This window comes from Dama dama, chromosome 17, assembly GCF_033118175.1.
Source record: "Dama dama isolate Ldn47 chromosome 17, ASM3311817v1, whole genome shotgun sequence".
Lineage (NCBI taxonomy): Eukaryota > Metazoa > Chordata > Mammalia > Artiodactyla > Cervidae > Dama > Dama dama.
In genome coordinates, this window is record NC_083697.1 from 64555442 (window position 1) to 64582525 (window position 27084).

Consider the following 27084-nt stretch of genomic DNA (forward strand, 5'->3'; position numbering starts at 1 on the left):
GATTATCCAATTAAGTGAAGCAGGTCATACAGAGGAAGAGAAATATGTGATATCATATGATATCATGTATATGTGCAATCTAAAAAATGATACAAATGAACTCATTTACAAAACAGAAATTGACTCACAGGCATAGAAGACAAACATGTAGTTACCAAATGAAAAAGAGAGGGAAGGATAGATTAGGAGTTTGGGATTAATAGATACACATCACTATATACAAAATAGATAGACAAGAAGGACCTACTGTATAGCACAGGGAACAATACTCAATATAGTAATTTTAATGGAAAAGAAGCTTAAAAAATATACACAATATGTATATATAACTGCATCTCTTTGATGTACACCAAAACTAACACAACATTGTAAATCAACTATATTTCAATTAAAAAAATTTTTTAAAGAAATAAATTTATTCAAGGAGCATCACCCATCACCTCTAAATTCCATGATTTAAAATTTTATTGAGAACAGTGGTCAGCAGGGAGAAAGAGTTTTCTGGGCATGATTAGAGCTGCCCAGATTTTGATTTTGATGTTCCAGAAGTCAGGTGGAGTGAGGGCCTACTGTCACCTAAAGCTATGGCCTCCTCTGGACAGTGGGCTACCTGGTCAACCAGTGTAGACAGTATTTCCTTGCTCTTAGCCAACCTAATTCCTCCTGTCTCCACTTTTGAGCTGACCTGTCCCATGAACATGAAAAATTTACTCTTAATCCTCTCTCAGAATTGGATACAAAGTAGTTCAACTTCCTTTAGAAATCAAGATGTTTTATTTACTTATCATCTCTATGAACTGAAAAGATAATAAACCATTTTTTAAGTTTTAATATTTTATTGTGATTTAGAAGCTAGGCTGATCTTATGAGTAGGGGGAGGAGTTTGTCTGAATATCAGAAAGGCATCATCAACTGTATTCTCACCCTGCTTTGCCCCCGACAAAAGCAAAAAGCATAAAAAGTCCTAATAGTCCACCATTAAACTGTGTTTCCCCAAGAACTTAAAGTTTGCGGCCTTCAAGATTTCTTTGAAAATGAAAATAGTCCTAAGTAAACGTCTTGACAGAATGCCTTAACACAACTTACTTGGCAATTTACTAAGACAAAGAAGAAGAGCTGAAAGGTGGAGAATAGAGGGGGGTAAAGCCTGACGAAGGGATTGCTGGTGGGGAGGAGCAGGGCAAGATAAGCTTTTGTGCCTGAGTCCATTCTGTAAATGGTCACAGACTAGCCCAGATGCCTCAGGTTAGCTCAGCGTCGCAGGAAGAGTATCCTTACACTTTGCAGTCTGGTGTCCTGGCTGTGCCGTCACGGAGCTGCATTCAGTAGCATTCCCCCAGATTAGTTTCTTGGTGGCTCAAATTTTTGCCCTGTCAGTCAAAATAAATTGAGTACCTATTGGGTGCATTACTAATGAGGAAAAGAAAAAAATAATCAAAAAAAATGCTTCTTGGGATTTCCCTGGGGGCCCAGTAGTTAAACTGTGTGCTTCCAATGCAGGGGGTGTGGATTTGACCCCTGGTCAGGGAACTAAGATCCCACATGCTGTGCAGTGCAGCCAAAAAAAAAAAGAAAGAAAACCAACAACAGCAACCAAAAAAACCACAAAGTCATAAAAATATTTTTTAGACGCTTCTTATTTTTCCCAATTTCATTAAAGAGTTTGGATTATCACTTTCAGAGCCATTTAGGATCCTGTCTTTCTCATGCTGATGGGGCGCTGCAAGTTAAGTGAATGTTTAGTACTGCTAGTAGCTGGCTAAATTCCAGCTTTTGAAACCCACCCTAACTCTCTGCAACGCTGGATTAAAGTAGTAAACAGATGTCATCTGGACTAACGATATCGAGAAGACCTTTCACTAACAAGACAGTTGTCTGCCTGACAGTGGGGATTTAAAACCTGCTTTGGTCTGATCACATGTGGAGTTCCATTTAATTTTGCTCTGTCAGTCAAAAGCAATTAAAGGATGAGAAAGAAGCTGTTTGCAATATTATCCTTCGTAAAGAAAACCCTTTCCTGGTCCACCAACACGGCAGAGATTCAGAATCAGAAGATGAAGTTGCATGTCGACTGCCTGATCTTGAGAAAGATGACTTTGCTGCTAGGAGAGCAAGGATGAACCAGACAAAGCCAATGGTGCCGTTGAACCAACTCCTCTACGGGCCTTACCGGAAAAAAGAGGCAGAGAAATCAGATGGCAGCAAACAGCACTCAAAGGGAATCTCAGAAAAGAAAACTCTAGAGCATAAAAGGTGTGCACTCTGTGTGCGTGTGTGTGTGAAAGAGAGAGAATATAATGAGGTGAGGGTGATTTGAATTATAGCCCCTACCCCGGCTCCCATTCCTCTATTTCCTACCTTGATTACATGTAATCAGTAATGGGGGTTTATTCTGAAGTGGAATTCCAGATAGCTAATCTCTTCTAAGTTCACATGGCAGGGAGTAGAATGACCAGGTCCAAACAGGGCTGAATTCACCGAATAAACTTGGGGCCCAAATGTGCAGGTATGCTATATCCATACCACGTGTGGGTGCTGGTGTCAGACTGGCGTTCTGTGACATGGGACAGGGACAGCCACCTCTCCAGGCTGCCCCAGTCCATCCACAGCAAGCAGAAATCACAGTTATTCCTCAGCTATGAACCCTTCTTGGAGAAGGAAATGGCAGCCCACTCCACTACGCTTGCCTAGAAAATCCCGTGGACGGAGAAGCCTGGTGCAGGCTACTGTCCATGGGGTCGCAAAGAGTCGGACACGACTGAGCGACTTCACTTGCCTTTTTTTCTTTATGAGCCCTTCTATCTTACTAATGCCTTTCAGATATTGGAAGGGGAAAAAAATGAGGCTTGCTGTTTCTTCCCTCACAGCAGCGTGATCACCTAGACATCTGATGATGGAGACTTCTTATTAAAAAAAAAAGTCCTCAGATATGTAACACACTTCTATTCATTCTGTCATGGAAATTATTTTTAAATTATTATTATTTTATTATTTTATTCTTTGTCCCAGCTTTTCTTCCATCTTCTTAATTAAGGAAAGGAAAATTTAATGAAATGGATTTGACCAGTGATTTTTATCCCAAGAGGGATACGAAATCAGTCAAGTCTTCAGCCTGCTGAATTTTCACGTGCAGAGTTCATCATTCTTTTCCTTTATATCAAAATCAAAGCTCACATCTTTATTATTTAATTGCCATATTTCTGCCTATCACTTAAGAGGTTTATAATCTGTTGAACTAAAAATGTTACTATCTCAGCTGTATTTTACACAATTAAAGTGTTTCTTTGGGCAGAGTCATTGAGATCAGTGGAGTAGTTCATATTTTCTGTTGTATTTTAGTTTTTTATTTAGGAAGCAAAGCACATGAAAGATCTCTGGACATAAACAGGGATTAGAACATAGAAGACCTGGCACAGTTTTATAGGACACATTCTAGCTTCAGGAGGCTCTTGGTCTTTGCAGTTCTTGCTGGCATGCCTTGTATTGGCCTTGTGGGAGGGATCAGTTGCTGCCGGTGAAACAAAAACTTCTGGATAACCGAGTAGCATCAAGACATGTTGATGGGGATCAGCAATTTGAGTTAGGAAAGGGAGTAGCTTTTGTACCTCCTTTTTTCCTTTCCCCTGCATGCAATTTTAATTCCTGATATTTCCAGCCCCATTTGTCTGTCGTCACCTGAGTCTGTTTGCGGGGACACAGCCCACGATCTCTCTAAAGAGCTTCAAAGAACTGTTGAAAAAAAAGAGAGCCCCCTGGTGGCTTTCTGCTCTGCCCTTCGTTCCCCTTCCCCAAACTGAAAGTGAATAGAAAATTCTGTAGCCTTCTGATGTCCATAGACTGTGTAAATACACCAAGTCATCCAGGTGATTTAGCTTGGAAAAAATGAATAGCCCTATTTATGTCAATTTCTAAAAACTTCTATCTTAGGAAACATATTTTAGTTAGAAACTGACTTTTAATGTGATGGAATGTTTATGCACATAGATGCAGCAGTTTTTAGTTTAAATGATAATATTGTCAACATTAGCCATTTAATATTTGCTTCTTGGGGGAACAATTGAAAATATCAGGCCACTTCCCTCGTAGTCCAGTAGTTAAGAATCTACCTTCCAATACAGGGGACGCAGGTTCGATCCCTGATTGGGGAATTAAGATCCCACATACCTTGCCCTGCGGCCAAAAAAGTTAAAAAAATAAAATAAAACAAAATTTGCCAGAGAGCTTAAAGAAATAGCTGATTAAAACATCTCTGTATATAAAAAAGAGAAAGTATCAGATTTATCATTAGTAAAGGTGAACAGTTGACATAAGAAACAAATGGGTATTGCCCCTGTGGATACAAGTAGAGAGGATACCTTCTCTGCTCATCAAGTGTCCATTAACCAGACCTAATGGATGCTATTAAAAGTCAGAGACTGAGTTTGAACATTGAACCTTTCTCTTCAGCATTGACCTAATCATACTTTCTGGCATACCTACGAAGGTTTATGGTTGAGATGTCTAATATGTGAGCAATGTTCCAGCTATCTCCATGCTAATCCTAGAATTTGGATCATGCAGAGCTTGTTACTAACATTTTACTGCTGCAGTAAAAGACATTCCAAGGGGGCTCAGGGATTCAATCAGAAAACTTGAATTCATTATAGTAACTTGAATAGGGTGGGAATTGGGCATCATTACTGTCAAACTGAAATCTCATTCCCATCTCTAATACCCTTATGGCGAACCCTGGCTTCTCTTCTTAAACTAAACTAGAGACTGTTATCTGGTGGAAACGTCTGTCTCGTTACAGTGTCAGAAGGGTAGCATAGTAATCCAGGCTACAATTGATTCCATATTTTTGAGAGAGGAAAGGTGCTTCCATCATTCCGTTCTGTGCTCAGCCTCTGAATTTCTGTGCTTGACATTCTGTTTATCTGCTCCTCTTCCTGGAACCTGATTTTTCCGATGATGTGGGGGCCTGGACCAAATTAACAGAAACCAGGGCCAGACAGAAGAGGTGAAGTCAAGGGTGAGCTGTATTGTGCGGGCCCAGGAGAGTGAACCTGCGGAAGAGGGACTCAGGAAGGTGCCGGATCTTTACAAGGATGACCTGGCCCAGCGGAGAATTCAGGGCAGGCCTGGCCCTCACCGTGAGGCCCCACGCTTTATCACGGCTGCCAGGATAACAGAAGCTGACCTGGAGACGTGGGAGAGGCTGAAAGTGTCAGAACAGACGAGGTGTGTCATGGTTTCCCCTAACAGTGGCATCATTTAACTTTGAGCAAATAAAACACATATCCTTCTATCACTCTTTACTTTCATGGCCATAAAAAAGAAATACCTCTCAAAAGACAGAACATATTTTGCATGAGTTAAAACTTGTTAATACTAAAAATTACAAGCCACGTGGACAGGAAACATCCTTTTCAATTCAGACTTATTGTGAATGCTTATTTCAATAGGCTTGTTTATTTGTAAGGAATGTAAACTTGACTTTTAAATCATTTTAATGACTTTATTGTACCTAAGGTTTTCTTATGCTGTCATTTATGACCTTGGCAGTGATATTTTAAAATCTGTAGAAGCACTCTTTACCCAGGCAAGGCAATGATCATTTCTTCATTTGATTGATTACTGCAAAAGCAATTCTGCTTTAGCCATCCAAGTATTTTTCATACATCCACTATATTTTAAAAACTCTTCCTTGATCTGTACTCACCTTAGAAACCTTTGGAACTTATCTCCGGTTCTGACTAGGGATGGAGATGTGGAGCACACGTGTGCCCCTGAGCCTTCACCAGAAATTAAAGCGGAAACTGCCATCCGGGATGACTTTGCCAGCCGCAAGGCAAGGGCCTATAAGAAAGCTTCCAGCAGCCCTAGGCAAAAGTTCGTGCACTTTGGACCAGTGACAGAGATAGATCAGCAGACATGGAAGCGGCTCAGCATCGGCAGGGCGGGGCCCAGGGAGAACGCAGAGGAAGGCATCAGTCACGACCGCAACATTCACACATGCGCCGTGTCTGCTGCCTCAGCGGCCACGTCCAACTCAAAGGAAGACCGCATGCTTAATCCACAGAATGGCTGCAGGTATTTTCACCATTACATGTGCAAGGAGGTCTGCATGGGAATCACTGCCGCTTTTAAAGAGTTCGCTGACACACGTTAAAGAAACCGCCAGAAATGACAAAGTTTTAACAGGCTCTTTTGCTGGTTAGCAGAGAAGGGAGGTCAGTACCTCAGGGGGCAAACGTGTGTGAAGTTAAAAAACATCCATTTTGATTCTGTTGTCACCAGAACCACTGCCTGGGAATGCCAATAATTTTGGCAAATGACCCTTTTTCCCTTGGCCACATTAAGCGCTATTTTATTCGTCAGCAACACTGAACAGACAAGATGGGATGTTTTAATGATACCCTTTGTGTTTTTCCTAAAAATATGTTGATAAAAATCTAGATTATCTATACACTCCCTCTTTCTTATCCCATAAGGGAGAAAAAAATAGTTATTAATATCGTTAAGTTCAGATTTCGGATATCTAAGCAGCCACACAATAAAGTAAACCTCTCCCCCCTCTACTTTTTAAAAACATAGAACTCGAGTGGAAAGACTCTTTTGGGGGTTCCTATGAGTCAGCATTCCTTGGATGAGTAACCGTTCAACTTTGTGAGGGATCAACTGGGAAAAGACCTTGTAGACCTGTCCCCAGTCCTCATTCTTACTGGAGGGCTTCCAGCTGTGAATTCCCAAGCCCTGTTTGGGGGGTTTGTAAGGTACAGTTCTGGCGAGGCAGAAAAGGAAAGACGACCTCAACAGAAGTAGGTTACCTTTATTTAGGCAAGGAGGGGCGACAGTCGGCCTAATGACCAGGCTGAGCGCCGAGAGGGATCAGGGAGGCTTCATACTTATAGGGAGGTTTGTGGAAGCGATAAGGGAAACGTCAATCAGGCGGGATATTTTGAGTATTCTTTTGTTGAGATGACATTTGTAGTTGGGCAGGGGGTGATAAGTCTTCTGGGCAGGTGTAGGGGGTGGTAGGTTTCCGGACAGGGGGTGATAAGTCCCAGATAGATGCAACCGGCCTGGAGCATCAGGGTGGAACTAAAGTTATACTGTGTTTTCTTCGAAGTTAGATGATTCAGCAAGGGGCCTTTGAGACTGCCTGGAGAATCCCCATGGACAGAGGAGCCTGACAGGCTACAGTCCATGAGGTCACAAAGAGTCAGACACGACTGAATGACTCAGCACAGCACAGGGCATTTATAAGATTCTAGATTCTCTGTATGCTGGGTGAGGTAGGGGTAACTTAGAGATCAGAGTCCAGTCTGCACCCCACTGTCTCTGCATGGTCCAGCAAACATACATTTACTCAACATCTGCTTTGCCATCTCCAAATGAATTGCCTTCCTCCCATTTGAAGTCCCAAACCCCTATCCCCGCATCCTCTTTTGTCTTTGGCTGAAGATAGTATTTAAGGTGAGGGTTTCAGTAATTTTAGTAAGATTCTCAGTTTTCCTGGGTCTCTTCCATGTAGATATGTTATTAAAATTTGAGTTTCTGTTAGGAAAAAAAAAAAAAGATTCTGGATTCTCCCAGGAGCGTCCACTCCACCTGCGGGGCAGGAGCAAAGCAAAGCCCTTCATGGCAGGAGGGACCGCTCGGGACAGCCTCCTCCATCCTTTGTCCTTGATGTTCAAAGCACATCGTGGATCGTCTGTGACATACAGAGGTGTTTCTTTGGTTTGATTTCTTCGTGGATGATCCCATAGAGGAGGCTATAAATATAAATAACCTGGGTACACCAGAAGTCACTGCTGGAGTTTCAGAGGCTAGTGGGGATCAGGCATGGAGGGAGTGGGAGTAGGAAATTAGTAAGAAATGCACCCTTGAGTCCCTGACTACTTAGGGGTCATCACTCAGCTCCACGGGGAGAATCAGGCCAGCCTTCTTTGACTTTCTCAGGGCCTTGCTAGGGTTCATATTCTATTATCCCGTTCTGAGGATGTCATCCTAACTAACCAGCTTCTGGAATAGCAACCAAACTTTCTCTCTTAACCTTTCCATCTCAAAGACTTCCACTGTCTCCTTTCCTAACTCTTGTTTCCTCTTCTCTGTTGCTGCCAATGCTACTTGTCACCAGCAGAACAGTGACTTCTGACGTAGATGACTGTTGTCAAAGGGTCTCTCGGCTGGCTCCCGTGCCGAAGTCCCAGGAGGAGCTTAGCATCAGTGCGGGCGAGGGCCTCAGGAGGACAGAGGAAGGTGAGGAGGTGGAAGGCAACAGGCGGGCCACAGCCTCTGGTGTGAACTCCTCCCCAGTGGTAAAGCTGTCCTGTCTGGCTCTAGTTACCCACAAACAGCAGCCACAGGACGGCAAAGAAGAGACTGAAGGAGCTGCTCACAGAGATTCTGAGATGGCGCCAAAGGCCGGAAGACCCCAGGAGAGCGGCCAGCCACTGTGAGCGCCTTGCCTGATTCCAGGGTGTGCTGCATCTGCTGTGTGCGGCTGCTGGCTCCCCCCAAACAGCTTAAGCCACAGTGTGCCCTTGATGAGTGATGTGGCATGGAGCGGAGTCCCTGAAAGGAATGCGCCCATCCCGGGGTCAGAGTTCTGCTTTCAGTGCCCCCGGCTGGGTAGAGATTTTAGCCTTTGCACGTGGTTGGGTGCTGGCCGGATTTCATTCTCAGGAATCACGAGAACCGAAAAGGGAAACCCATTCCCGTGTAAGTATCAGTTGCATGAAGAAAGTCCCTGGTATTAATACTCAGTTGCTATGTGAGCTGCTGCCTCCGTGAACATTGGCTTCTCCTGTCTTGAGTTAACGCCACGTGAGTGATGCTACTGAAAACATCTTAAGCAGTAAATGCCATTTGACTGGCTGGACTGACGTGTCCTAGCTGACATCCTCTGACCTCTGAACGGGAGGCTTCAGGGAGAGAAGAGAAATCAGAGAAGATGACAGCTCCTGTCTGGAGCCGCAGTGGACTGAAAGGCCAAAGAAAATTGTCCGATTCACAGAAAGATGACATGATGACCTGGAGAACTGGGATGTCTCTTAGTCACATTGGATCCAGCAAACCAGTTCCTTCCAGTTCCATTTGCAAAGCAACGTATTTGGGAGGAATCTGCCAAGGGTCCACCAGTAAAATATAAGAGGTCAAAAGATTATCCCAAGCTGTTTTGACTTTTTTTCTCCAGTCTGAGCCTTGATCGATGCTTTGAATATGTTATTAATGCTTTATGGTTTATCAATGCCACTTACCTGCTCTTGCTAGCAGAAATGAAATCATTAAATGATTGGCCCAGTCTACCAAGGTTTTTTTTTTCCTCTCTTGCATGTAAGCAGGTGTGGAAAGAAAAGTTGTGAATTGTCCTATTAGACATTCTTTCTGACTGCCATCTTGTGGGCAGCCTAAATGGGGAAACTCTCATTTCTTTCTAGCACACACAGACGTCATTGGGTAAAGGAACGGAACTTCTTTCTGACCTACTTGATTCCATTCTGGTTCCAGGAGGGTCTTCTAGTCCAAAGAAGATATATATTACTTATAAAATTAATTTAATTTAATTTTGACATTATCAAATAGTGATTTCTAGAGGTGGACTTTTCATTCCATTCTCTGACTTGATTTAAAATGAAGGTATGGATTATATATGGAGGAGGGCATGGCAGCCCACTCCAGTATTCTTGCCTGGAGAATCCCATGGACAGAGGATCCTGGTAGGCTACAGTCCATGGGGTTGCAAAGAGTCGGACATGGCTAAAGTGACTTAGCACGCATGCTGGGAATATATAAAAAAGATAATCAACAAGAACCTACAGTGTAGTACAGGGAACTCTACTCAATATTCTATAATAATATGCGAAAAGAGTGAAAAAAATGGATAATATGTATGTGCATAACTGAATCTCTGCAGGACACCTGAAACTAACACTATATTATAAATCAACTATACTCAATATAAAATACAAATAAAAAAATAAAACGAAAATAGGTAAATAGTAATCCTGAGATTCATGGTCTACTTTAAAATCCTATATGTTGACGCTTCTGGTGTTATTATGAAAGATTGATAGACTTGTGAAAAGTGTGGTCTGCCAGATCCTTGTAGAGCAGAGGAGCAAGAAGTGTGTAGCGTAAGTGAAGCTCCACTATCAGACAGGAAGTGACAGAATTCTGCTTCACTTCGGCGGCAGTGAGACAGAAGGTGGGGTGGAGAGCAGAGAGAATCTCAGTAATCTCCAAATTTCAAGTGGGTGGCCAAGCTGCCGTTACCACCTGGATTTAGCGTGCCTCTTGCAGCCTTTTCTTCTGAGTGGCGATGCTTCTGGCAGAGCCTTCCTGTGGCCCTAGCCGCAGGCAGCAGGGGTGGGCGCTGAGCCCGCCCTTTCCACGTGCCTCACTCGCTCAGCTCACCTTCTCCTGGGAACTCACGGGGAGGTGGGATGCCCGTTGGCCCCAGTTCACGACTGGGACGCCGGCAGTAGAGAAGTTACACCTGGGTCCCCGCTGGGGAGGGCAGGTGGGTGACGAGGGACGGCCTGGCCCAGCGCACTCGCTCAGGCCCCAGATGCCCTGACGTGGTGACGGGCGCCGCCTCGGCAGGCCGGTGGGAAGCAGTTAGCAAGAGAGGAGGGAAGGAAGTGAGGCCTGGAGGCTGCCTGCTGGACACATCCTAGGCAGCCCCTTTCCGCCCCACACAACCTTGGAGAGGGAGACGCTTCCTCTGTGTTCTGCAGGAAGGAACCAGGTGGTGTGGCAGAAGCCAATAGGGCATGGTAAAGCACTTATCCTCCAAGTTAAAGAGAAAAAGAAAAGAAAGAAACCAAGGCCCAGGCCCACACAGCCGGCAGTCACAGATCCGAGATCCAAACCCTGCTCTGTCCGAAGAGGGAGCTGCCCTCGCAGGCCCAGGCCAGTGCATCGCCTACCAAGTCACCGGAGGGGACGGGAGGTCTGACGGCTCCCTTTCGCTTGTCCTCTGTCCCTCTGGACGGGATGGCTGGTTAGAGCATGAGGAGATATAGTCAGAGAAACTCCGTGCCAAAATTGCGTGAGGGAGCAGGCACACACCTTGGGAGCTCGTGGTTCCCTTCAACAAGTGTTTATTGAGTAACTGCTATGCGTAAAACTGTCTGTGCTGGGTGCTGGGGGTAGTCTGAAATGACAGGTAAACTCATTTCTCCTTCTCACTTCAACTGAAGTTTGTGCTAGTTCACAGCATTGCTGAGTATTGATCATGAAGTGCTTCATTTGTGCTGAAAACTACACAATGCAATCAATAGGTAAAGAAGGTACTCTTCTTATCTTTCTAAATACCCCTACCCTCACAATTAAACTTTATTAATTGTTGTTTTTGGTAGGGTGCTTATACCAACTGTGATTTGTCTGGCCAGTGTTGTAGGTGATAGTCTGTTGACTTACCTACTTTGCATTTTTTAAAAAATCTCTTTATTAGTGATTTTTTAAAACTCATCTTTTCTTTTCTATCTTTCATGGAACAACTGAGAAAATCATTTGAAGCCCAAGCTCTAATTATCTTCTCCATAACAGCAAAGGCAATTCTGATGAAATTGGTCCCTTCTTAAAGCTAATAAATTAGTCTGAAAGGAAATGTCTTAAAGCCACAAGTATATAGCAAACAGATAAATGAAGGGTATCTTCAGAGACTGCACTGTTCTCTTCAATTTCCTGAGTATCCAATAAGGATTTAGTAAATACTTACGGAGGGCCTGGTCTGGTCACTCTTCAGGGAACCCCCAGAGAAAAATCCCTACTCTTATGGACCTTGCAATTCAGGGTTAATCAACATTTGTTGGCAGAGGTCTCCATGAAATGCTGCTGAGTATTTTGTGTAGAAGCAATTTAAATTCTAATGTATCCTGCATGCAACAACATAGCTGAACCTCATAAACGAAATGTGCTAATAAGGAAGCCAGACTCAGAAGAGTACATGCTATATGATTCTGTTCACAGAGCACAAAGCTCAATGCTGATTTGTGGTTTGTGAAGATTCATCAAGGTGTGTGTGTGTGGTCTGTGCACTTTCTGTATGTATAGTTTACTTCAGTAAAAACATTAATTAAAATATTCAAATCAACACAAAAACACCAACTATCGATTGATCATTTCTAGATTAACCGTCCATTAGGAATAACTTCTCTGCTTACTTCCATAGATAATTTAGAAAACACTATATTCAACTGCCTATTCCAGTAGGCCTACTAGTGAACTGGGAAACATTTATCCAGGCTTCAGAATTAACACTGTTAATTCTGGGTGGAATTTACACTGTTCGTGTACTCTTTCTTGATGTGAAGGAATTCATCTGCCTCCATGTGGGGATGGTTTTGGAAAACTGAACGTATTAAGTCAAACTTTAGCACCTTCTAAAACTATCCCCCAGAGAAACAGAAAATGGGTCTTACTTCCAGAAGAAAAACATCCACAAACGCTTTCCTTTTCTTGCTTTTGGCCATTTCAACTGAAACCCTTATTAGTCTTTCACTAGTGTGGTTGCCCTCACTGTGCGTGAAAATAGTTATTAATGAATTCATACTGTTACAGGGTAATAAAGGCATCAGAGAGAAGGGTGTCTGTGTGTGTACACCAATGTGTTTGGGGTTTTTTCTCTAAGATCATAGGAAGAGATCTTTAGAAATTACTCCCTTCCCCCTACATTGTTATGAAACTGAACATCGGATCAGGTAGTTTTTGCTGAAAACCCCCAAATTTAATTTTTTGGACTGAAAGCCTGGCATTTTTTTCTTTGCTCAAACAAGTCTTTGTCCACCATCAGAATGCATGAATAAATTGCCTTTCAGGGCATAGGTAAGAACCTTCTCTTAAAATTCCCCTTTCCAGAAATAGTCACTTGTGGGAGCTCCTTTTTTAAAATGCACTTAAATATGCCCTTGTAATATTCTAGTATTTTTTCTAATTTGACCTTTTTCTTTGTTTTATCAGATACATTAAAACTTAAAATGCCCATATTAAAGAAGGTACAACTTTGTAGCTCTAAATAATCAGAAGAATATAAAAGATGGTTAAAAAAAAAAAAACAACTTTGCTTTTTCAAGTTATGGAATATCATCCACCTCTGGTTTTGATTAAGGCTGCCAGTTTTCTAGGAATTGTGGTTTTTGTCAAATGCATGCGGAAGGCACTGATTGGGGTTCTGGTTGGAGTTCTGGTTTGCTTTCAGAAAACTTCAGAAACACTCTTTGATGTTATTTGTGCAAATGCATTAACACATCAGGGAAAGGGTCAGTAAGCGTGTGCTTCTATGCTGGGTGTCCATTACAGCCCATTACTCTACACAGAAAGGCAAAAACCAGTTCAACCATTTGTGAATGACCGTAATACACATTTGGTTTTTTCAAAGCTGCCTTCTCTAAACATTGTGGGTTGCACCTAAGCCTTTTTGTGTTTATATTGAACGATTTCTTTCTTTGTGGGTAACATGGAGAGGTATTTTTATTTCCCCTTTGGGTTTTCCTACAAATTTCACATTCTTCAGAAATGTCAACTTTGCTTTCATTTTTAGCCGTTAGTGAATATTGCTAATTGTATAATGACACTTCTCTTCCAGTATGATCAGCAAAAAAGGTTTGGCACGTATACCTTTCACTTGTAGTTTTTATTTCCAGCTTGGTTACAGTGTTAACCTTCTGTCTTGCCAATCCTCTAATTTTGGATTTGGTCTTATAGATACGGACCGAGAACTCCTGTGTCTGACGACGCAGAGTAAGTTGTTTTGTATTCATAGGAATACATTAATTATAGCCTAAACTGCATGCTTCCAGTACTCACCACTAATTGAAACGCAGTTGATGTAACAGTGGACTGAAGAGCTAACTGACTCTTCTCTGCAGCCTCAGAGAAGCCCTTGAAATTGGAATGCAAAACATATGTTCGGTGCAGGAGAGATGAATGAAAAAGCCACTTAAGCATGATTCTAATACGCAGCTGCTGCTTAAAACTTAACATTTGCTTTTCATAGATGGGGCATGTGAAAGTTGTTCTTGTTAGGGTTTGGAAGTTGGAACCTCTTCTGAACCATGGAATTGTTAAAAGGCTCTTCTGCGCTTTGCATTGAATCCTTGATATGTGAAGGCTTAGCCGTGCAGCAGTCATTCTCAAAGACACATTTTTTTTTTAAGCTAAGAAAATAAATTCTAAACCACTAATGACAGATTCAGAAGCCCAAGTTCCTCCCAGGTTGGAGTAATATAAACGGTGGGATGCTGAGCCCAAAACACTGGGGTTTCGTTCATGTTCTGTGGCACAGCCAGGGGTCAAGATGTACAACATGACTTGGGTTGCCTCTCCTTGGTTTCCGCTCCACCCAGAGATGCATTGCCCGTCCCCAATCTCACATCCAAGTTTGAGAAGAATCTACTCTCTCCCATCTGTGACCACATTGACTCCATTTCAAAAACAGATTCCCCATAGGCAGAGCATTCTGAAACTGATAGCCAAGACAGTTTTCTTTGCAGAAGGCTAGCTTGCTCAGATTTAAGAAACATGGTCAATATCTCACTGCAACACCAATGGCCCGCTAAGCCTGATGTCTGTCCTCTAGGAGAGGTGTTTTGTGGCCTTGTGGGAGTCTAGGCCATTCTAAGAATGAACCCCAACATTCCCCCTGCCTGTCTTCCTGGCCTGAGCCAAAGTTTCGAGTCACCGAGTGAGGAATCCGAGTAACAGTTTAGAACAAATATCATTTCCACCAGTAACTGCAATCAGGCCACACTATTGACTGTATTTGAATTGTGCTTTTTTCCATGTTTGTGTTCAAGATGTCAGCTTAGTCTGCACTTTTAGCTCTAAGCAGTCTGACTCGAGTGCCAAGGAGATCAGTTTCCGACGTGTGATGTATGATTGCTTTGTGGCCTGACACACGGAACATTCATGTCTCAGAACTAAATTCAGCCGGAGCTTGACTGACTGCATGGAGTTAAGTAGTCTATAAAACTGAGCCCTGGTTATTGCTTTTAAAATCTACAGTGGCAGTATTTAACATTCACTGAAAGGAGGATTATATAAGATTGATAGGCAAAACACTACTTTGATTTGGTTAGCAAAAACATTTTGATAGAATGGATTTACTCTTCATCATTGCAAAGCTGCTGTGCAATTTGCCTAATACAGATCTCTCAAAAACCCTGAAAGCTGAAAGAAAAGGAGCTACATTAAAGAGCTTTTGAATGCTGCCTGTACCTAAATATGAAACCTCACCCACAGGAAAAGTAAATGATTTTTTAAACCAAGTGGGGTTGCAGACTCTTCTAAATTTACCAAAAAAAAAAAAAAAAAGCAGCTTGTGATCCAGGAAGAGTATAAGGAGCTTCTTTTCCAGGGGTCTTATCTAGGAACATCTAAAGGGCTGAATTTCTTTCTTGGAATAGACATAATTTATATGAAATCAAGTGGGTAATAAAAAAAACTTATGTCAGGAGTTTTTTTTTTTTAATAGAAATTTATAGTATGTTTCATTCCCCGCCCCCCGCCACTATCTCCCGTTTTCAGAATCTTTACAGACAACTATTGGCACAGGCTCTATTTATTCATAATTGACACATTCTTAAAATGCAGCCCAATCAAAAAAAGATGTGCCCTTTAAGGAGAATGCGGGTCAGGGGCAGACCTACCACACAGGCAAACAGAAATTTCCGCCTCCTGGCAAGCCAAGAATGTTTCCATGGATTTAGTTTCACCTTCTTGCCCTTCTCTTCACTTCCACAAACCTCCTCTCCCAATGGTCCCCACCATGGAGCCTGGAAGCTGAGAGCCAGAGGCCATTTTGCTCCTAATTCCCTTACCTCAGGCTTGGTCCAGAAACAATTTCCAGGCTCCCCTGGAGGTGCTTTAATCCTGGCCCTAAGAAATGCCAACCCACTGCAGGGAGAGGCTCCTGGGCGCTGCGGCCAGGGGCCCTGTTCCCCACCGCCCAAGAGCACGGCCTGTCGCGCTGAGCAGCACAGGTTTGGTGCGAGTCCTGTTAATGTTGTGGAGCCGAGACCTCTCCAGGGTCCCCCGATGTGCTATGGTCTACTGAGTCGCTTCAGCCGTGTCCGACTCTTGGCGACTCTATGGACTACAGCCCGCCAGGCTCCTCTGTCCATGGGATTCTCCAGGCAAGAATACTGGAGAGGGTTGCCATGCCCTCCTCCAGGGAACCTTCCCGACCCGGGGATTGAACCCACATCTCTTACATCTCCTGCATTGGCGGGCAGGGTCTTCACCACTAGCACCACCAGGGTCCCCCACCCCATCCCTCGACATGCACTTCTTCATTTTGGAGGCTGAGTCCAGTCTCTGAATGAGGGAACATTTTCTGAATGGTGACTCAGCTCATTTTCTGTCTATTATCAGTCCTTAGCTTGCTTCCTTTTTTGAAATGGCTTAAAGGTATTGCTCATAGTTTTATTATTTCTCTTTTGCTGGTGTTGCTTTTAAAAGAAAAAAAAATTCTCTAACCACAAAAAAAAAAAAAGTACTTCCTGGTATAGGAGAAGGCAGACAAGAGTTTCTCTTTTTATTTCACTAACGAGCTTTTGGCCACATTTGGGGATAAGACCTTGGGACAGAAGAGGGCCATTCCGAAGGCCTTGCTCCCCCCCCCCTCCACACCAATCAAGTGTGATAAGCAGTTCTCAAATCCTGGAGAAGCCTGCCATTTTCTTACTGGGGTCCCAGAAGAAGACTTTGCCCTATGGCCATCAGTGTGACCTAAACCAAAATTCTGCCCTTTAAAAATTACAGATGGCAAAGTTGAAGGAAAGGACCTCCTTTCTCTCCCATAACCTGCCAGCTATTTAGTAGATTACAATAGAGTCCCAGCTGAGAGGGGTTTATGTCCTCTAAGACCATCACAAAGCCTATAAATTGCCTTGAAAGAGAAACAGGCTAAATTTGATACATGTACAGTTAAGTTTTTGGTTTGTTTTTTTTTTTTTAACTCTGAAAAGGAAGATGGGATGAGTTTGGGTCCCTTTTCTGGAAGGGTTGTTTGAGGGCATTATGATCCATGAAGTTTAAAAACCATGGACTAGACTTTTCTACCTAACTCTGCAAATTCCTAAATTTTCTGTTCACCACATGAATAAGCAGCATAAAGTAGGTGACAAATCGCAGTCGACAGTTTACCTCCCAGGAAGGCCTAGTTTCCACAAGCGGCACTGTGGCCTGGGTTTGTGGACAGCTCCACGCAGTGGTCTGCCACATCCATGCAGATAGAAGCCCTGGATCAAAGAAAGTCCTACGCAGCCGGGTTATTAGAACCAGAGTAAAGTACCGTCTTCAGTTTTCACTCTCTGTGGTCAGACCCAAACTGTCCAACATCTAAAGATAGGGGAGAGGCACTCATGCGTTCATAGTGGAGTCGATGGAAATGAACGTGGGCAGCCATTGCTTTGGGGTCGTCTTCTCCTTCCAGAGAGCTGCCTGCTGAGGAACCCCTGGCATCCAGCGATGCTGCTGCTGGGCTTTGTCTGGCCATGGGGGAGCTATTTTGGACATCACTGATGATGTCTGGGATTAGTTAGTGTCTTGGTGCATGGCTCTTCTTTTTCTTTGTGTTAAGCTGGCTTCAAAAATGGACTGTCACAGTCTTCTGTTCTTAAAGGGCCCTCCACTTGTTGGGCGCTTTATCACCCCCTTGGTCCCAGAGCTAGTCATTTCTTTGAGAGAAAAGGAAAAAAAAAAAGGAAGATTTTGCTTTGGTTTTTATTTCTGTTTTCATCTTGCTGCTTCAGCTTTCACTGTAACAAAGATCTATAATAAGCATTGCAGAAAAGGCCCTATGGTCTTACCCAACATTTAATAGGCTCCTGCAGAATGTATCAATTACATGAACAGCCTAAAGGTTCTTAAAATTTGCTTTCCAAATCCTTTTGCTTTTAAAAGAGTAGGGTATAAAGTATACACTGATTTTTATATTTTGCCCTTAACCTTACCATAAAATACCTTATTTTCTTGATTTCAACATGCCATCAACATACTACAGATTTACAGTTTTACAGGACATAGAAATAAACCACAACAAACATATGTATCATTTGTGCATAGTTGTTGGATGCATCCAAAATTCAGAAAATACAACATGAAAAAGTGGTACCTTAGATTGAGGCTGTATATCACTTTTTAAATGGAGAAATTGCCGGTTAATGAAGAAAGCATTTAAGCCAGTCCTGCACAAAGAAGCATTTACTGCAATTAAATTTTCACTCCAGGGGACGCCATCCTCCTTCCCCACAAATTCTCTCCAAGTTATACATGTTAATGCTCTTCATTTTATTTTCTAATACATTTATAAGTGAGACCAGCTCAGAGCTTCAAATACCTTTTCAAGCCTCTTAGTTTAAACATATTATCTTGGCTCCCAACATGTAACATTAATTGACTGATTCAGCCATCACTGAAGACAAAGATGGTCACATTTTGGCTTCTGCTTCAAAAGAAGAGCTGAGGCTCCTAGCATGCCCGCTGCTGCCGGCCGAGGGAGGAACCGATCGCGGACCGCGTGGCTGCCTTAGGCTGCGGAGGGGAAGGGGCAGGTTTCCGCGCGCGGTAGCGCCCCCGCGCGGCGGGCGCCGCAGCGCGCAGAGCTGGGAGGGCCTCACCTCCGTCCGCGCCTTTGCTCTCTCCACGCGCAGGAGCACGAGTATGTTCGACATGCGGTGCGAGGAGGACGCCGCGGTGCCGCCGCACAGCAGGGCCCGCCAGGAGCAGCTGCAGCTGATCAACAGCCAGCTGCGGGAAGAGGATGACAAATGGCAGGATGTGAGTGCTGGGGCCAGGGCCCTGGGCAGTGGGGAGACTGCGCTGCCCGCTGGGCCAGAGGCCCTCGGGAGCGGAGGATCAGACTCAGATCGGGTGGGAGCCTCGGGCTGGAAAGGCGTGCAGAAGGGGCGGGGGTGGCGGAGAAGACTTCAAAGGGTGAGCACCGCCCATGTGGGAATTAAGGCAAGGACCCTTGCTGAGGCTTGGCCAGAAAGCAGAGGGGCGCGGGCGGGAGGCAGCTAGCATGGGATGCCAAATCAAGCATGCACTGTTTTCTGAGTTTGTATGTTTGGAGTTGATAATAATGCAGATGATGACAACGATGATAACTGCCCACGTGGAAAGCATGCCGGTAACAGGTACTGTCCTGAGAGCCTTGCGGTGAATCGTTCCTCAATCCTCTCAGTAACTCAGCGTGCTCGCAGCTGTAGATGTTACTGTCCTCAGTCCCACAGAGGGGCCCCAGAGCAGTGAAGTAACTTGTCCAGAGTCACACAGCTAGTGAGTAAGAGATCGAGGATGGCTCCAGGGCCTGATGGGGGCCTTGGGATTGTCTGTGTGCTGAGAGCAGAGAGCTAGGGCGGGAGAGGAGCTCGAAGCTCGGTATGAAACGGGGGAGAGTGGACTATTTCATCTCATCCTCACAGAGCGCTCTGAGGTAGTCACTGCAGATTTGACTCTACCTTTATTTAGTCAATTAGTGAACTATCCCAAAGTCGATCAATTGCGGTAACGATTATGTCTATGAGATATCAAGCGCTTACTGTGTGCCTGGCACTGGAACTTCGATACCTCATTTCACCCTCATTTCACCTACAAGCTTGCCAGCGTAGGTATCATTATCGTTTCTCTTTTGGAGATGAGGAAACCAGGGTACAGAGAGGCTAAGAAGCATGCTTGAGATTCCAAAGCATGGAAGAGATGGAGCTGGGATTCTTTCCCACAGCCACATGCCTACCTGTCTGACTCCAGAATCCTAACTCTTTCTCATTAGGCTCTAATTGCCCATAGGATTTGTGGTGAGGTTGTCATAAAGATCAGATGACTTAGGACATACAGAACTATTGGTTCTGCAAGACCCCAAAACCAATTGTTTCTCTGCTTTTTCTTCCTTCCCTGAGGGAATTTGTGTAGGTCTGTGGCTAATTCCTACCATTCTATTGTCAGCGAGTCCATTCACAATGCAGAGGTCATAAATAGCAAGAAATGAAGTTTCTTACAATATCCTGTGAGACAATACTTTAACATTTGACAAATGACACGGAATACAGTAGCAAATTTTACGTTACCATGTTTTACAAAATGTGCTGCCCTGCTCTGGATAATGTAGAATATCTGATAATGTAGAATATCTGCCTTCAAGATATTCCTGTTCCAACCAAACTTACACTGGATCGTAGAGGAATGTCTTAGCCTGGCCTACAGTCAGCACTCGCTAAACCCTTAAGTGTAGAAATGGAATTACATGCAACTCTGAAGGAGAGTGTTCTGTCTCCCTCTCCCTCCCCCATAGGACCTGGCTCGTTGGAAGAGCCGTAGAAGAAGTGCTTCTCAGGACTTAATCAGAAAAGAGGAAGAAAGGAAAAAAATGGAGAAGTTACTGGCTGGAGAGGATGGGACAAGGGAACGAAGGAAAAGCATAAAAACCTACAGAGAAATCGTCCAAGAAAAGTGGGTTCTTTCTGTTGTTTAATGTACAGTATTATTTAGATGTGCTTTCTCTAAAACTTGTCAGTCATCTCAAAGGCTCTGACACTATTATTACACACCCTGTTTGGTCTCTTCAGCTCTACGTTGGGTCCTACCAAGGTCCTCTTTGCAATTCCTGTGACTGTTGACTCTCTTCTTGCTTCCCCTCCCATGTCTACCCTTTAGAGAGCGCAGAGAGAGGGAGTTGCATGAAGCATATAAGAATGCACGGACCCAGGAGGAGGCAGAGGGTATCCTTCAGCAGTATATCGAGAGATTCACCATCAGTGAAGCTGTTCTTGAACGCTTGGAGATGCCAAAAATCCTGGAAAGAAGCCATTCAACAGAGCCAAACTTATCCTGCTTCCTCAGCGACCCCAACCCTATGAAATACCTGCGGCAACAGTCACTGCCTCCGCCCAAGTTCACTGCCACTGTGGAAACCACCATCGCTCGTCCCAGCGTTCTGGATGCCAGCATGTCAGCAGGCAGTGGGTCTCCGAGCAAAACTGTCTCTCCCAAAGCAGTGCCTATGCTGACGCCCAAGCCTTACTCCCAGCCCAAAAACTCTCAAGAGGTTCTGAAGACCTTCAAGGTAGGATGAGTTCTTTAAGGGTAGAACCAAAACTGAACTCCTGGGGGAATCACTGAGAAGAAGCATCTTATCTCAGGAAGATGCAGTTGTTCTTATCAAACAAAAGCAAATGCGTTAACATGTACAGTTATGAAGTTTGTGTGTCTCTGAGATTTGGTTTGCAGATAATTCAGGGATTGATGATTCTTCTCAATTCCTATTTTTCATACTGATGGGCTTGAATGAGATTGGTGGTTGAGTCACCTCCCTGAGCAAAAGGTCTGTTTCATAGTTTGATATGCTGAGTGACTGAACATGCATGCATGCATGATGGTATGGTATCTCTGTAGCAATCGTAACAGACCCCAATTTAGCAGCACCCTAGGTATCTTCATTTATCTGGAGGTATTGAAAATGCCTCAAAACAAACTTTTAATGACCTTTAGTGTAAATAGAGGTGTATACTACTACCTCTGTATATACCTCTGACATCATAACTGAAAAGATGCTACCACTGGGGAAAAAATGGTAATATAAGAAATACATGGGATATACTTGGTATTCAAATGAGACAGATTTTTTTTTTTAAATTTTAGGTGGGAAGAAACTATGTTATTTTGGAGGTGGGGGGGTGCCAATGAATGTGTAAAATAGTGTTCCAGAACCACAGAACCTATGGCAGCCAAACATCTTTTTTTCTTCCTCAAATCCTCATATTTTTCCCCACATCAGGAGGAAGTACTCATCCTTCATCCCACAGGAGGTTGACTACAAAGAAAAATCAGTTTTCCTTGTCCCTGCACACCACATGGGCCCATCATAGAACACAGAGGTGGAAGTCCTCGGTAGCAGGCACAGACATGGGACAGTAAAGAAAGTTTGCTAAGCTAAACTAACGGAGCACTGTGTGTGTGTATCTTCCGATTGAAGTTCAGAGGGAACCAAGCCGTATTTCTAACTTTCTTAGCATCTTTCTTAGCTTAACTCTGAGTGTATCTCTGAAATCTGTGTCCTAGGCCTTGATCAAACGAAAGAAAAACGTCCTTTCCGTCTGATCTAGGTCGGATGGAGATGGTTATCCCTCCAGGGGCAACCGCTGTGCGTGTGTTCGCAGCTGCATCCTAAGAGCCTGGTGTCTGTGCCCAGGCACTCGGCAAGTGCCTGTTGAATAAACACATGAATTTTTCCTGAGAAGATGAGACACTCATCATGCAGACTGGCGCACACACAGATACACATGCAGTCGCATGTGGTTGGCAGGCTGCCTAAGTACCGTAGCAACTCTCCTCCTCCCGGGGCCCACGACCATCAACTGTCTGATAGCTTCTCATGAAGGATGGTTTGATATTTTGGTGGCCGAGAACAGGGACAGGGAATACATGTATTTAACTTGGTGTCCAAGGAATGTGATCAGTGAATCTAGATGTCCATTTCCTTTCCTTTACATAAACTGTACAAAAGTAAGTAAGTGAAGTCACTCAGTCATGTCCGACTCTTTGCGACCCCATGGACTGTAGCCCAGCAGGCTTCTCTGTCCATGGGATTCTCCAGGCAAGAATACTGGAGTGGGTTGCCATTTCCTTCTCCAGGGGATCTTCCCAACCCAGGGATCTAACCTGGGTCTCCTGCACTGCAGGGAGATTCTTTACCACTGAGCCACCAGGGAAGCAAAACAGTATAATGTGATCATTTAAACAGCAGATGTAGGATAGATGAGTTCATGGCAAGACCCTGAAAAAACCCAGTTCCTTCTGCTGTGGCAAGACAGGGTGGAGGCTTCAGGGGAGGTAGAAGGAGGAGCTTGGATAGAGGTCCTTCTAGAGCTGGAGCTCACCAGGGAGCCCTCAGCTCACTGTAGGTGCTGACGGCTGTCGGCCCTGTTCACAGCCCCGCCATCCAACGGGTGAGCGCGCTCGTAGTCAAAGGTGGGGTGTGAATGGGCAGTTGCTAGAGATGACACCAGAACCGGAGCTCAGATGTGTGTGCGCACATGTGTGTGCGCGTATGCGTGCGTCCGTGTACACGTATGCGTGCGTGCATGCGTGTGTGTGCGCGCGTGTGTGCGCGCATGTATTTTCTTGTGGGGAGAAGGTGGGCGTGGGAGGCAGGGAATGCAGGCTCAGTTTCTTAGCACAACAGATTTAAGAGCGAAAGAAGACAAGTGTCAATAAAAGGAAGTAGCAGAAAAATGGTTCAAGGCCGTGTATTCAAACTGAGAGTTGCCCCCTATGGCTAGGTTATGAAAGCGATTTAGTGGTTTGGAATCAGCATTCTTTTTTTAAAAAGCTGAGGTAAGATAGAATATGTTTAAAAACAGTATAGTGCACAACATATGAAAAGGTAAATATTAATTGTTAAACTCCATTTCAGTTATCTTTGTGTGTGTGCTCGGTTGTGATTTAAATTTTGTGGATCACAGACAGTAGACAAAACACCGAATTAAGGTAAATTATCTATAACTAGTATCTGCCCTTCTATTATTCTTTTTTTTTTCTATTATTCTTAAAGATTTTAGAAGGTTTAGTAATAAGAATAGCTAATATTTACATACATAAATATGCCAGATACTGTTCTAAATTCTGTGCATATATTAACAAATAATACCAGCATCATTCAGTTCAGTTCAGTTCAGTGCAGTCGCTCAGTCGTGTCCGACTCTTTGCGACCCCATGAATCACAGCACACCAGGCCTTCCTGTCCATCACAAACTCCCAGAGTTTACTCAAACTCACGTCCATCGAGTCGGTGATGCCATCCAGCCATCTTATCGTCTGTTGTCCCCTTCTCCTCCTGCCCCCAATCCCTCCCAGCATCAGGGTCTTTTCCAATGAGTCAGCTCTTCGCATGAGGTGGCCAAGGTATTGGAGTTTCAGCTTCAGCATCAGTCCTTCCAATGAACACCCAGGTCTGATCTCCTTCAGCATCACTAAGGAGATACTATTATCATAGAAAGGAGGAAACTGAGGTTGAAGATCACATGGCTGTTAAGTGGTGAAGCCAGAACTCAGGTTGTCTCACTGCAGGGCTTCCTCTCAGGACCACTCTACATACTGTCAGACTTGAAAGAGATTTCCAGGTACCTAAATAAGTCAGACTAACGACCCTCAATCCTTGTTTCTTGCTCCCACCACCGTCCCTAGACATGGGGGCAAAACAAAGATATTGTAATGTGCATGGCCTCTTTGTCTTGAGAAAAACTGAGACGGTTAAATTAACTAGAAATAGGAATTTACTGTGGGGTTCCCCAGGTGGCTCTGGATAAGGAATTCGCCTGCAATGCAGGAGACGAGGGTTCGATCCCTGGGTTGGAAGATGCCCTGGAGGAGGGCATGGCAACCCACTCCAGGATTCTTGCCTGGAGAGTCCCCATGGGCAGAGGCGCCTGGTGGGCTACAGTCCACGGGGTCGCACAGAGTCGGACACGACTGAGCGACTGAGCGTGCACACACGCACTCACGCACACAGGAATTCACTGTCACATAGTAACTCCCCGGGTTCCCTGCCCTCCATGATGGCTCCCAAAAACTTTCCGTTGCCCTTGACCGTAACAGAATAACCTGTGAAATATTCCTGATTTAAGATGAGCTCCACCTAGTTTATATGTTTATTAGGAAAAAAAATCTCAAAATTGTGAAATAGCAGTCCCAGAACTTATATGAAAAATTACTGGAACCCAAATATGTGACGTGTATTTATACCTAAGATCCCTTAATTTTCTATACTACGAAATAAAAGCAGAACCCCAGTAAGTTGAGCATGAAATATAATCTAACATGAAGTGATCTGAGAAGGCAGACCACCTTTTAAAGAAGTCCTCAAAGATGGCATTTAAGGGAGCCCTGCTTTCTAGACTGACAGAAGCATATAAGAGAACTTATTCTTTGTTAGACTGTGATTGTTAAATGCTAATGGTTTAAGATGATTCTGAACATGTGACTTTGTTATAGTTGTTCACTGGGGAATAGCATGTTCTTGTTCATCCTGGTTTTTACAGGTAGATGGGAAAGTCACCATGAATGGAGAGACGACTCATGGTGATGAGGAGGAGAAGGAAAGAGAGTGTCCCACGGCGGCACTTGCCCCCTCGTTGACCAAATCCCAGATGTTTGAAGGTGTGGCCAGAGTGCATGGGTCCCCTGTGGAGCTGAAACAAGACAGCAGCAGCATTGAGATCAACATAAAGAAGCCAAGTTCTCTTCCCCAAGGGCTGACAGTAAGAAGCAAACTTTTTTTTCCCCTCTTTTTGAAATAATTTATTTGTTAAAAAATAAGTAGGTCCTGACAACGATCATTTCTTTCTAGGTGAGTATATTCATTTGCTAGGGCTGCCATAACGAAGTATCACAAACTAAGTGGCCTACACAACAGACAGTCCTACTAGTTGTACCATAGTCCTGCTGGCTGGAAGTCCAAAGTCAAGGTGTGGTCAAGGCTGGTTCCTTTTGGCGTCTGGGGTGGCCTGCTGGCAGTCCCTGGCATTCTTGGCCCTGTAGGCGTACCACCCCGATCTCTGCCTTCGTGTTCACATGGCACTCTCCCTGTATGTTGTCTATGTCCAGATCTCCCCGTTTTTATAAGGGCACAGGTCATACTGGTTTAGGGCTCCCCTCCCGTATGATTCAAGTGGTAAAGAATCTGCCTGCTAATGCAGGAGATGCAGGTTCAATCCCTGTGTGGGGAAGATTCCCTGGGGAAGGAAATAGCAACCCACTCCAGTATTCTTGCCTGGGAAATCCCAAGGACAGAGGAGCCTGGTGGGTTGCAAAGAGTCAACCCTACCCTAACCTGGTGGGTTGCAAAGAGTCAGACAAGACTGAGCAGGCGCATGCCATGCCACTTCAGTATGATCTCATCTTAATTTAACGACATCTGCAAAAGTCCTGTGTCCAACACGGTCACATTCTGAGATGCCAGAGGTGAAGACGTCCACGTATATACTTGAGGATGGACACAGATCAGCCCCTGGGCTTCCATGGTGGCTCAGACAGTGAAGAATCCACCTGCTAATGCAGGAGATGTGGGTTCAGTCCCTGTGTGGGGAAGATCCCCTGGAGAAGGGAATGGCAACCCACTCCAGTATTCTTGCCTGGAGAATTCCATGGACAGAGGAGCCTGGCGGACTACAGTCTACGGGGTCACAAAGAGTCGGACACGACTGAGCAACTAATGTTAACTAACAGTTATGCTGTAGCAGAGGAGGGTAGCAGAAGGTGATATATTGTGAGTGGAAAACTGTCTTGTCCCTCCGTGATTGGTGTCTAGAGTCTTAAAAAAAGAAGCAAATCTCTAAGGACTGTCCTGGCAGTCCATGGTTAAGACTCCATGCTTGTAATGCAGAGGGCACAGTGTCCATCCCTGGTCAGGTAACGAGGATCCCACATGCTTGCCACACAGTGCGGCCATAAAACAAGAAAAGGAAATATCTGAAATACCTTCCTTTCTGTTTATTCAACCTCATCAGACTTGCTAAAGTAATATGAAAATTACTGGGGCCATCAGAATGTGGCTTTCCATCCTTGACAATATGCATAAAAGAGTCTTTTTTACTAGCTTTTTTAGAAACTCATTAAAAACCACATTAATTTTTTCTTGGTTTAGCCCCTGAAATCCAGAGTAATTGTAATTACTAACGAACGGTCAAGCTGAGAAATGTAGGGTAATTCAAGAAGAGCAGACGAGAGAACTCAAAATAACATTAGATTTGCCTCTTTGGAGTATAAAACATCAAGAAGATCACGCTTTTCTGCTGAGCTGTCTCTCCAGGGTTCATGCTGGTTTTGCTGATCAGACGGAAACTGTCACTACATGGATGCAGCCTGGCTTTTGGGATAGAATCTGGACTCTGTTCAACCTCAATTTGTCCTCACCAGAGGCTGGTTTCTGAGATTTTAATTTATCGTGTTTGGGTTGGAATTATCAAGGTGAGGGGGTTGGTGGGTGGGCAGCTGTCAAGATTTCTTCCCCCAGCACCTGGAAAGGTTTGGTAGAGAGGGAAACTTGTCTTCCAGTTTCAGGGCTAAATTAAATGACCCAGCTAGCTAAACCCACCC

At 44.2% G+C, this 27084-nt stretch overlaps 1 protein-coding gene across 1 annotated transcript in view; it reads left to right on the plus strand.

Annotated features, from left to right (window-relative positions):
• LIMCH1 (LIM and calponin homology domains 1) overlaps positions 1–27084 on the plus strand; it is a 360985-nt gene that overhangs the window by 288491 nt on the left and 45410 nt on the right. The window contains 12 exon segments of the mRNA XM_061164658.1: positions 1951–2253; positions 4978–5220; positions 5740–6072; positions 8126–8244; positions 8329–8440; positions 8881–9057; positions 9059–9139; positions 13696–13731; positions 18645–18771; positions 20285–20442; positions 20647–21055; positions 25029–25247. Coding sequence (XP_061020641.1) covers positions 1951–2253; positions 4978–5220; positions 5740–6072; positions 8126–8244; positions 8329–8440; positions 8881–9057; positions 9059–9139; positions 13696–13731; positions 18645–18771; positions 20285–20442; positions 20647–21055; positions 25029–25247 — 2317 coding nt within the window.